The following is a 12,142-nucleotide window of genomic DNA, read 5'->3' on the forward strand; positions in this document are numbered from 1 at the left end:
CCGCGGGACGCGAGGCCGGTACCTGAGAGGGAGCGGAAGAGGCGCGCGGCCGGCAGCAGCAGGTAACACAGGCACGACGCGATCATGGCCGGCCGCCTGCCCGCCCGCGCCGCCGCCCCTCCGCACACGGCCGCCGCCGCACACCGGTCTCCCTCTGTGAGGCCCCGCCCCGCGCCACCCAGGCTCCTCCCCCTCCACGCCGCCCAGGCTCCGCCCCCCCACGCTGCCCAAGCTCGGCCTCGAGCCGCCCAAGCTCCGCCTCCACACCGCCCAGGCCCCGCCCCCGGCCATCGCTTCAACAACAACTTTATTGGGAGTAAGCGGGGAGGGGGGGGGTGTTGCGAGGGGAGGGGCTGCCTTGGAAGGCGCCGGCTTCCATGGCAACGGAACAGCCGGGCAGTGAATCCCATTACTCTTGAATGCCAACTTTAAAAGTTCATTTAAATAAACAAATACAAATAATAAAATTAAGGGGCCCCTTGGAGGCTCTAAAGTACCTTTAAGAGCCCAGTTTTATTCTCACTTCTACTACAACCTAGGTGTGGAACATCATATACCCTTTTTTGACACTTCCCTCATCTGTAATACGAAAGACTGGACTTTGCGCTAAGACGTCTGGGCATAACTTCTGTAACTAACCCTTCTGAGCCGAGAGGACAGGGGACAAGTTCTTCCTCATGCCCACACCTCTTCTGGCCTTGACTGTTTCCCAGCTCAGATTCTAGGTCACAAATGGAGTCCTCTCTTCCTTCGAACACATGAGATTTTTACCTCCTCCACCTGTTCCAAATGGGTTATGGGGGAAAGGTGTGCCCCTCTCATCGGGAGGGGGAAATGGAGGGAGAGAAGACTCCACAAGATCAGGGACCAAGACTGAATGGTGGGTCGTGCGTTTATCATGAGGTGAAAAAAAAATGACGTGGCCCATTGGAATGAAAGAAGGACTCCTCAATACCAGGAACCAAGTGTGACTGACGGTGTGTTTACCATGTATCTCTAGTGTACCTAATACCAGGTCAGTGTGGTGGTCTGAATAAGGAAGTGTGTTGTCGCGGGAGGCTGGCTCTGAGATCTCGAAAGACTCACACTATTTTCAGTTTTTTCTCTTTGCTGCTTGCAGCCTGAGAGGTGAGCCCTCAGCTCCCGTTCTACCACATGCCTGCTGCCTCTGCTCTGACATCGTGGACTCTTAGCTCCCTGCAACTGTAAGCTCCAAATAAACCCTTCCTTCTGAAAATTGTCTTGGTCGTGGCGTTTTATCACAGCAATAGAAAACTAAAGCTGGGCGTGGTAGACCCCTCTGGAGACAGAAGCAGGTGCATCTCTTTGAGTTCCAGGTTAGCCAGAGCTACAAAGACCTTGTCTCAAAATATATAAGACGCCCAGTCACATGGAAGGGACTAATGACTGGATAAAGTGTGTGTCGGCTTAAGCGAAGGCCAGTTCTTCCATCAAGTCTGTACTAACCCAAGACCCCTTTGAATTTCTCTCCCCTTGTCTATCACCCTCCATCTTCTGCCTCAGCTATGACCTAAGGGACGAAGGACCACATTGTACACCCAGTTCCAGTACCCAGTGTCTGAGCTGTGCCATTTCCAATTTGTGGCTGGAGCCTTGGCTGTTCAGGGAAGCCCTCCGGGGAGTCACCAGATCCTGGGCCAGCTGGATACATCATAACACTGGAGGGCTAAAAGGAAGGAGGAGAGAGTCAGTGGTGTGGCCTTCCTGAGATTTCCCCCTCATGAGCTGCTTGCAGCGGCGGCAGCAGCAAAAGCAGCAGTGCCCACCCCTTCACCCGAGACGAACTCTGGCACTCTGGAGGCTGGGAAGCCATTCATAAGTAAGCTACAACCATTAGCACTACCCAAGGAACCCCAATCAAGTCCATTCCGTCAACATGGCTTAAGTAAACTCTCCCAAGAGCTATCTGCACGTCCAAATTCCAAATCCAACCATAAACCAAGAAGGCAATGCTTCCTCCGTTGACTTGAAAAATGTCTTTAAAGTATAGAGGTCTAGGCCTTCCTTCCAGAGTTCTGCATCACAGGTCTGAGGCAAGGCCCTTAGACACTCATCAAGTTGTTTTGAGATAGGAAGCTGTGGGTACTGAAGAGATGGCTCAGAGGTTAAGAGCACTGGCTGCTCTTCCAGAGGTCCTGAGTTCAAGTCCCAGCAACCACATGGTGGCTCACAACCATCTGTAATGAGATCTGGTGCCCTCTTCTGGCTTGTAGGGATACATGCAGGTATAACACCATGTGCATAATAAATCCAATTAAACAAACAAACAAAAATCCTTGAGATAGGAAGCTTCTCCTAAAAGAGCTAGCCTCACCTGGGCTGCTCGGGACACAGCTGTGGACAGAATATGGCCAGCTAACTGATGCCGCTCTTTCCGAAGCTTTCCCTGGAGCCAGTGAAGCTGGGCTTCCCTCTGTTTCCTGACTTATAATTAGCTACTTGATTTAGAAGGCAAAGGGTGATTGGAGAATCACACAAGCTTTGGGTTTTGACCGCTTGAACTCAGAACCCCAGTTCTGCCGTTTCCTCCCCACAGAGCCTCTTGGGTCACCCATCCTCTTGGTGTCATGGTTTCCTCACCACGCTGAGCCAGAGTGGGCTCTCAGTGTTTTCTTTCTCCTTTCCTTTTTCTTCTTTCTTTTTTTTTTTTCCAAATAGGATCTCATTATCCCAGAATGACCTTGAACTTGCTCCAAGAATGTATCCAAGGATGACTTTGAATTTAGGATCCTTCTGCGTCCACCTCCCAAGTATTGGGATTACAGATTTGCACCAACGCTGCCAGTATGCAATGGTGGAGATCAAACCTGGGGTTTTATGAATGCTAAGTGTCTATCATGGTTTTTAAACTTGGACAAAAGCCATCTCTAATTGCAAATGTTGGGTCTTCTTCCATAATCCCTGGCAAAAATACAGTTCCTGCTCTCCAAACTGCGACACTGGATTACCAAGAGAGCCAGTAACTGTGGGTTCCATATATAATTTTTGTTTTGTTTTGTTTTTTCGAAACAAGATTTCTCTGTGTCTCTGCCCCCCGAGTGCTGGGATTAAAGGCATGCACCACCACTGCCTCGCCGATTCCATATATAATTCAAATAAAATTTTCCCATCTGGGCTGACAATGCTCCCCTCAAAGAGCCATAGACCCAAGAAAAATCCCAACACCAGACATAAGCTATCTTTTGTGTTGCTGGTCAGGGTCATCTAAGAGACTCTCAAAAGGTTACAGGCCGTTGCTGTTGTCCTTAGTTTCCCCCACGGAGGTGGAAGGTAAGTCCCTATCGCTGATGACACCGTGTACTTCAGACACAGGACCCAGAGGATCTGAGCTGGATCTGACCTGAAAGCCTCTTCTCTGAGGACTAGCTCTCATGGTACCAGAGGGTGCCACGCAAGCTTCCAAGGAGGGGTGCGACCCATAGCCCTACACAGTTAATGCCACCTCTGGACCACAATTCCTCAGCCAAAGGAACATTGCGAGCATCATCTTCGCTGTGTCCGGCTTCATCTTAGCAGAAATACTCTCAGGGATGAGCCCTGCAATTCATCTCCGCGGTGATAAGAATGGCAGCGAGAGGCGCACGCGCCTTCCTCATTAGCACGGCTTCAAGGTGCACACGCTGTCTAACAGTGGAAGAGAAAGGTTTTGCAATACTTTGAGGAGCTCAGCTTGGTTCATGTGGAAGTTGACTGCCTGTAACTTTTTTGCTATACTTCTGCCAATTACATTCAGGAGTGGAGAAGTTACTGGCCAAGGCCTGGAGAGTGCTGCCCACCCCACCAAAAAATGTGAACCACAGGTGTAGTGTTGATCTTAGGGAGGGCAGTAATTAAGAGCATTGTCTGCACACCCAGAGGATATGCCACCTACAATGCCGCTCACAACTGTCTATAACTCCAGTTCCAGGGGATCCAACGCCCTCTTCCAGATTCTGTGCGCACCCGGCACACATATAATGCACACACCTACATGGAAATAAAACATCCATTGTTGTGGGATGGTCTGTATGTCAAATGTATTGCCCTGATTCGTCAATAAATAAAACACTGATTGGCCAGTGGCCAGTCAGGAAGTATAGGCGGAACTAACAGAGAGGAGAACTGAGAGAACAGGAAGGTGGAGGGAGACACTGCCAGCCTCCGCCATGACAAGCAGCATGTGAAGATGCCAGTAAGCCACGAGCCACGTGGCAAGGTATAGATTTATAGAAATGGATAAATTTAAGATGTAAGAACCAGATAGCTAGAAGCCTGAGCCATTAGGCCAAACAGTTTAAATAATATAAGTGTCTGTGTGTTTATAAGTGGGCTGTTGGACGGCTAGAGTTTGGCAGGACCCAAAGAGAAAACTCTTCAGCTACAATCCATAAACATAAAATAATAATAATAGTAATTTTTAACTTCTACTAGAGAGAAGACTCAGCAGTTAAGAGCATTGACTGCTCTTCCAGAGGATAAGGGTTCAATTCCCAGCACCCACATGGTGACTCACAATCATCGGTAACATCGCTTTACTGGTCTCTGCAGGCAGCAGGTGTACTAAGGGTACACAGACATAGATTCAGCCAAGGCATCCATACACATAAAATAAGAGGAAAAAATGTATACTAGAGACTTGAGGGTGTAACTTGATGGTAAAGTGTTTGCCTGGTATGTATGAGGCCTTAGGTTCAATCCTCAGTACAGAAAAAGAAGTTTTATCAAAAGTAAACATGTGGATTTGGATGTAGCTCAGTGACAGATCAGTTGTCTCATATGCATAAGACCCTACATTTAGCTGGGCAGTGGTGGCGCACACCTTTAATCCCAGCACTCAAGAGGCAGAGGCAGGCGGATCTCTGAGTTCGAGGCCAGCCTCATTTACAGACCGAGATCCAGGACAGCCAGGACTACACAGAGAAATCTGTCTCAAAAAAACAAACAAACAAACAAACAAAAAAAGACCTTGTATTTAATCCCAAGCATCACACAAAGGAAATGAAAACATAAGTAAATAAAGCAAATGAACTTAGTTTTAATAATCTTTAATTCAACCCTGTAGATTAAAAAAAAATTAACCTACAATTTATATTTTTAAATGTCTTTTTTAATATTTATTTTTGTGCTTAGTCTTTGAAATCTAGTATGTGTGTTAGCCAGACATCACATCTCAATTTGGAGTGGCCACATTCCAAAGGCTGAAGACCTACAATAAGTTAATAGCTCCCATTTTGAATCTGTGCGGATCTAGCAAGTAAGCTCAGCCTCTCTGATAGGATGGGCTAAAAAGTATTGCCTCTTCCAGTTTTCTGATAAAAAAAAAAAAAAAAAAAAAAAAACTTTGCTTCTTAGCTAGGCAGTGATGGCATACACCTTTAATCCCAGCACTTGGAAGGCAGGGACAAGTGGATCTTTGTGAGTTCAAGGCCAGCCTGGCCCACGAAGCAGGTTCAAGGACAGCCAGGGTTACACAGAGAAACCCTGTCTCAAAAAAAAAAATTTAAAAAAACCTTGCTTCTCTGAGCCTAGCGTTTGCTCCAGCATCTCAGAATTAATGACTAGATATTCCCCAAATGATCCAAATTAGTGTTAGTCATTCATTCACTCTCGGTCACTGTCAGGAGACCACGTTTTCATTAGACATCTCTCAAGTTCAATGTTCGTCAGCTTCTCATGTCTGTCCTCTGACTTTCTACCCAGCCCCATTCCTTGGCTCTTAGGAGACCAGCTCCCCATCAGCTTTTGAGAAGGGGAGCCACCAAGAATAAACTCCACCATGCTATCACAGCAGTGTGTGGAACAAGATCCGGAGCCACCTTCTCCCCTTGCCTCCCGACACGGTGGCTGGCCCCTCCACCGAGCTCAGGACCCTCTATCCCTCTTCCCTGAGATGGCTTCCCTACCCCTCCCCCCCACCCCCCACCACCCCCCACCACCCCTCTGCCGAGTCCTCACATCAGTTCTTAGGCATGTCAGGCTTTTCTACATTGTGACACTTATTACCCCTCTGGCCGTCCCTCTGCCTTTCCATCTCTCCTTCATAACCAACTCTGTTCTCTCTGCTTCTTTACCTCTCCTTCGCACGCATTTCTTCCATCACTCCGCTGAGCCTGCCTCTCTAATGCTCCCTCCGCCTTCCCTTGTTGTGACAAGGTCTCGTGTATCCAAGGCTGACCTTGAACTCACTATGTAACCTAAAATGACTTTCAACTTCAGGGTCGCCTACCTCCACCCCCTAAGTGCTGCGATTACTGGAAGGAACCACCACACCCAGCTCTATGCATTGCTGGGGTTCAAACCCAGAGACTGGTAACATACATGCTAGCCAAGCACTCTACCAATGGAGCATCCACAGCCCTCATGTCTGTTTTTTTTCCCCCAAGTTCCTTTCCTGGCCCATAGACAAACCCTTCTGCCTACAGTCCTCTTCAATGGATACCCAGGGATAACTCCCAGATTCAACACCCTCAAAGTACACTCATTACCTCCTACCTGTCAGCTTGTCCCACAAACCCCACAGTTCCAGTTTCTTTATCTTTTTTTCTGAATAACAAACATTTACCTTGCTCTCCTACAGTACTTCTTCTCTTTTGCTTTTATTTCTGAGCTCACTGGAGTCCAAGTGATTTGACCTCCTTCGAATCTATGGAAACAATCCACTTCACCCTTCATCTGCTCCTAGCTGGTGCTGATCCCCCTCCTAGCTTTAATCCATGCTGCACAGTGCAGCCAGAGCATGCTTTCCACTGTGCGACACCCACTGGGTCATTCTCCTGCTTAAACACCTTTCTGCAAAGCTGTGTGGATGTCAGGATGCAAGCCAGACTGCTTGGCACAGCAGGATGGGCCTCCCCACCCTCCCAGCTCCTTTCCCAACACTTCCTTCCCCGATGGGAATCATGCCCCAGCCTTAACATGCTGGGATGGCTTTGTACATGCTTTTCTTTGTCAGCCTTAAATACGCCTCCTCGCCCTCATCCACTTACCTGGTTACTACTGTCTAGTGGATCTTTGGTTCCTAACCCAGGCATCTCTCTCTTCCTCAAGGTTCTCAGATCTCCATCACTCACACAGCACACAACACTGCTCCCTAGTACAGACCTGAAGCCCCTCCTATTGCCTCTTCCACCCTGGACTCAATACGGTCACTGTATCCATTCATCTGTACCCTTCAGTAGACTGCACACTCCATGAGGTCCACCCTCTTGATCCCCATCACCCTGCCCAGTGCCAGGGCACTCCATAGCTGAACGTGGTTTGACTACGAAATGCTCCCTTTATGTTCCTTTGTTCCCAGCTGGTGTTGCCAGTCTGGAAGGTTCTAGTGCCTATAGGAGGTGGGGTCTAACTGCAGGAAGTGTGTCACTGGAGGTTGGCCTTGAGGTTTTATGGCCAGCTCCCATTTCCTGTCCACTCTGCTTCCTGACTACAGACACAGTATGGTGGGCCTCCTTACACTCCCATCAAAAGCCTTCCCTGCCATAACGGACTGGAATTCGTCCTGAACCGTGGGCCAAATAAACCTTCCATCCTTAAGCTGTCCTTGCCAGACATTTGGTTGTAGCAATGAGACGAGTAATTTAATTCAATGCCCCCCTCCCCATGTTTGAAATCTTATCACTTAAAACTATCATTTAAAAGATCCTAGGGCGCCGGGCGGTGGCTTAGTGGGCAAGCATTCCCAGCACCCACATAAAAAGCCCGAGGTATCGACGCATCCCTGTAAATCCCAACACTGTTAGCTGAAGGAAGGAGGATCTTGGGGGCCACTGGCCAGCCAGTCTAGCCAATCAGTGAGCCCTAAGTTCAGTGAGAGACCCTGTATATTAAAAAAAAATGGCAGAAATGGGGCTGGAGAGACGGTTCGGTGGTTAAGAGCATGCACTGCTCTTACAGAAGTACCCACATTTAAGAGCCTCATAGCTACCTGTAATTCCAGCTCCAGAAGATCTGATGCCCTCTTCTGTCCTTCAAAGGCACTGCACTCACATGTACAAACACACACACACACACACACACACACACACACACACCTAAATGTAAAAAAACAAACAAACATGGAAAGCAGTAGAGCATTAACCTCTGGTATCACACACACACACACACACACACACACACACACACACACACACACACCATCAACAACAGCAATAAAATCCCAAGCCAGATGTGATTGCACACACTTATAATCCCAGTACTTAGGAGGCCAAGACACAGTAAACACCACAAGTTCAAAGCCAACCTGGGTTACATAACAAGACCCTGTATCAAAATAATTTTTTGCATAAAATCGGGCATCATTACAACTAACACAACAACTTTTATTCCTCTCTTAGGTCGTGTTTCCTCCTTCTGCTAACTTCCTCCCTTTGGTCCAGTGGTTCTCAACCATGGGTTTTGACCCGTTTGTGGGTGCATATCCTGCATATCAAATATTTACATTATGATTCATAACAGTAGCAAAATTATAGTTATAAAGTAGCAACAAAAATGATTTTATAGTTGGGGTTACCACAGCATGAGGAACTGTATTCAAGGGTCGCAGCATCAGGAAGATTGAGAACCACAGCTCTAATGCCTTTGTCTCTATTCTCTTCCCCTAAGAAACTGGACCTTCCATCCTGGATCATCTTATTTAATTGCCATCAAATACTCTTTCTTAAAGAACCAGATAGGAAGTAGTTGGGGCTTTCTAGAGTTCTGAAAGCAGCCATAGGCCATGCCTAATTGGGTGTAACTGTGTCAAGAAACTTTATAAAATTAAGCCATGGTCCAGATGTAACCAGTGGACTACACAGTTCACCAATCCTGAAATACATCACTTGAGCACAAACCTTCCTCAACCAAGAGCTACAGTTGCCCCAGAGAGGAAACAGCCTTGTTTTGTTCAAACACAGAAATCACTACAGAGGCAGCATGGACTCTGAAGCCAGACAGAGTCCACTTACATCCCCACTCCATCACCCACTAGCTTTGTGAGCTTGGACCAATTACTTAATCCTTCTCTCAGTCTCCTCCTCTGCAAAGTAGGAGTAATAGAGGCTTTGAGCAGTTGAAACAAATTAAAACATATGAAGCCCATGGAGCAGAGTGTGGCGCTTATCAGGGATAAATATACACATATATATAAATGCTAGCATGGAGGCCACAAAGGACTCCCTCTGCTTTAAACCTCACTGGTGAACAGAGATACTGGTAACGAAGAAGGGAATTGGGATTGGGAGGATGTCTCTGTGGTTAAGAGTCCTGGGATGGCTATTCTTGGTTGTCAACTTGACTACATCTGGAATTCACTACAAATCCCTCACAGGTATACCCAGTGACTTGTGTTCTTAGTACTTGTGATGGCTGTTTCAGATGTAGTCAAGTTGACGACCGAGCATACCAGTACAAGTACTTATTGTAAAAGCAAGAGGACCTGAGTTCTAATCCCTAGCACCTACATGAAAACCAGGCATGGCCACAAATGCCTATAACCCCAGTGTTGGGAGGCTGATCCTGGGAGCTTGCTGGCCAGCCAGTCTAGCCCCAAAGGAAACAAACCATCAAGCTTCAGATTCAGTGATAGACCCCACCAAAAACGAACAGACAAAACAACAACAACAAAAAGCAGTGGGACTGGAAAGACGGCTCAGCAGTTAAGAGCACTGGCTGTTGTTCCAGAGGACCCGGGTTCAATCCCCGGCCCCAATAAAGCATCAATCAGTAACTCTAGTTCCAAAAGATCCTATGCCCTCTTCTGGTCTCTTCATGCCTGCCCTACCCAGGCATGCAAGCAATGCATAGACATACATGCAAACAAAACACCCATAATGCATAAAATAAAATAAAATAGAGGGCAATAGAGGAAGACTCCTGAAGTGTACCACTCTGTCCTCTGCATGCAGATCTGCACACACACACACACACACACACACACACACACACACATACACATACACACAGATCCTCTTCTTTTTAAAACGTGTGTGTGTGTGTGTGTGTGTGTGTGTGTGTGTGTGTGTGTGTTAAGGATAGTGCCACAGCACACACATGGAAATCAAAGGACAGCTTTCAGGATTCCATTCTCTCCTTCCACCATGTGGGTCCCAGGGATCCATCAGGCTGGGTGGCAAGAGCTTTTAACCCCTGAGTCATCTTCAGGGTCCAATTCTCATTCTCTTTGTATTTGGCATCCAAACCTTGCCCCAGATGACGATTCTCTTTGATTTATTCCAAAATTGTGGCACCCTGCTGTTTGAATTACCTGCAGCATCAGTTCATGTCCCAGGTGCCCTCGGGCCCACCCCTGAGCACTGTAGGGGACTGTCTCACAAACTAGTCACTTTAGTGCACAGTGGTTTAATTAGATGGCACAATGCAGCATTCCGAGGTTTGGTTCGGTTTGAAACTCTATAGTCCAAGCTGGCCTTGAACTTGTGATCTTCCCAGCTCTGCCTCCTGGGTGCTGGGATTACAGGCAAGTGCCACCACCTGGTTGGTTGTGACACAAAACAGAAAGGACACAATCTCCAACCATGAATGAAAATGATGGAAAGGCTCCAATGAGGAGAGAAGAGCCCTTTCAATGGCTGTGCCGAGACATTGCAACATGCACACATAATGCTCCCGCCTCATGCACAAAGAAGGACTCAAAAGCCTGGTGACCTGAGTTCAGGCCCAGAACCTATGTAAAAATGCAGATGTGGGGTGTGCATCTGTAACTCCAGCACTCCTGCGGTGAGTTGAGGAGACGGGAGAACCGTCCCGTCTCACGGAGCAGCCATCCTGGAGTACAACACAGTCTACAACACAGAAACAAGAAACTTGCCCTCGCAAGGGAAGGAAGGAGGGAAGAAGAAGAGAACCGATAAGAGGTGTCCTCTTGCCTACACATACACATCTGTAACTATAGTTTCTCAGGTCAGATTTCTAGCTCTTCATCTTGTAAAAGACACAAAGCGGACTTTCACCCGCCCTCCCCCCAAGTCTTCCAGCCACTGACCTGACTGTGTGATGCTCTGAAGCCTTAGTCGAGGAGCAGCAGACCAGCCCTCGGGTTCTCCCGACCCCCCGCCGCAAGTGAACTTCAGCTCCACATGTGAACACCGCTGAGCGTGAGAATGCTGGCCTCCAGTCACACAGCCTAGCAGTGTGGCCTGAACGGTGCTGTGGCAGCAACAACCCGTAGTGATTGAACATAGGCTTGTCGTGCTGCCCTTTTGTCCTTCTGCTCCGAGGCGGAGGGTGCTCTCCCAAGGGTGCAAGCCAAAAAGAAGAACTGGGTAGAACAGCTCTGACCTCACCCATCACTGAAATACTTTGTACCTGAAGCGCAGCCACCTGGAGAGAAAAACATGGTGGCGGCGCTTCACGGTCACCTGACTAGGAGCCTTGGGTTTGGTTCTGACTCAGAAGGAAATAGGCTGTCACTAAGAGGTCCCCCCACAGCACCCAAGCACTCACAGCCAAGTCTGGGCTTGGACCCAGCGAACATATGAGGAAAATGACCCACCCCAGAGCCACCCAAAGGGCGGGAGACCTGTTGTTGCCGGGTCCACCCTCAAGGATCACAATGACCGCATGAGCTCATGGAATGTTGAGGTTAAAAGGAAAGTGGCTCTTAGGTCACAAAGTCACAAGTGGGCGGGCATCCTTTTTGACCAAGGTCTGGGGGGATAGAGCTCTATCTTTGTCCCGGATGAGCTCCATCCAGGCCTAGCTACCTCCCCCAGACAGAGTTGGAGGCAAATCCATGCATGCCCGATTCCCACCGAAGCCGGCTCTCCTCCAAGCTTGCTTGGATGAAAAATTAGCTCCAGGTTCCCTTGGGATCTGCCCTCGAGAGGGCGGCAGTGCACATAGTTTGAAACAGAGCTGAATGGACAGGTGTGCACCCTAGGGACGCAGCCACCAGGGGACAAGAAGCTGTCCGCCCCCCAGAGAGTCCTGGCAGCATGGACGATGATGATGATGAGCCTCTTGAGTCTGAGGCCAAAGGTGAAAAGGCCCTTATCTATCTCCCCTCCCGGAGTAGTGTCCAGTGATCGGGTACACCCCAAAGGCCCTTCTCCCTCTGCCTGAGTCTCTGCAATGGAGATGGTGTGTGACATTTGCCACCGGGTTTAGAAACCACTCAAATATAGTGAGTCATGGTGCTGAA

The 12,142-nt window shown here is 48.4% G+C and overlaps 2 protein-coding genes across 3 annotated transcripts in view; one reads left to right on the forward strand and one right to left on the reverse strand.

Annotated features, from left to right (window-relative positions):
• The window catches only part of Angel1 (angel homolog 1), a 35,648-nt gene extending 24,084 nt beyond the window's left edge, over nucleotides 1-11,564 (reverse strand). The window contains exons 1-2 of one of the 2 annotated variants that reach the window (XM_042260968.2): nucleotides 10,985-11,564; nucleotides 1,573-1,687 (exon numbers count right to left, since the gene is read on the reverse strand). In XM_042260968.2, coding sequence (XP_042116902.2) covers nucleotides 1,573-1,675 — 103 coding nt within the window. In that variant the 5' untranslated portion in view covers nucleotides 1,676-1,687; nucleotides 10,985-11,564. Of the gene's footprint in view, nucleotides 1-22; nucleotides 183-1,572; nucleotides 1,688-10,984 lie in introns of those variants that run through there. The other variant, XM_006990305.4, reaches the window with a different exon arrangement.
• Nucleotides 11,565-11,570: 6 nt separating this feature from the next.
• The window catches only part of Lrrc74a (leucine rich repeat containing 74A), a 31,056-nt gene continuing 30,484 nt past the window's right edge, over nucleotides 11,571-12,142 (forward strand). The window contains exon 1 of the mRNA XM_042260969.2: nucleotides 11,571-11,979. Within this exon, the coding sequence (XP_042116903.1) occupies nucleotides 11,937-11,979 (43 nt within the window). The 5' untranslated portion in view covers nucleotides 11,571-11,936. The remainder of the gene's footprint in view (nucleotides 11,980-12,142) is intronic.

This window comes from Peromyscus maniculatus, chromosome 14 (assembly GCF_049852395.1).
Source record: "Peromyscus maniculatus bairdii isolate BWxNUB_F1_BW_parent chromosome 14, HU_Pman_BW_mat_3.1, whole genome shotgun sequence".
Taxonomy (NCBI): domain Eukaryota; kingdom Metazoa; phylum Chordata; class Mammalia; order Rodentia; family Cricetidae; genus Peromyscus; species Peromyscus maniculatus.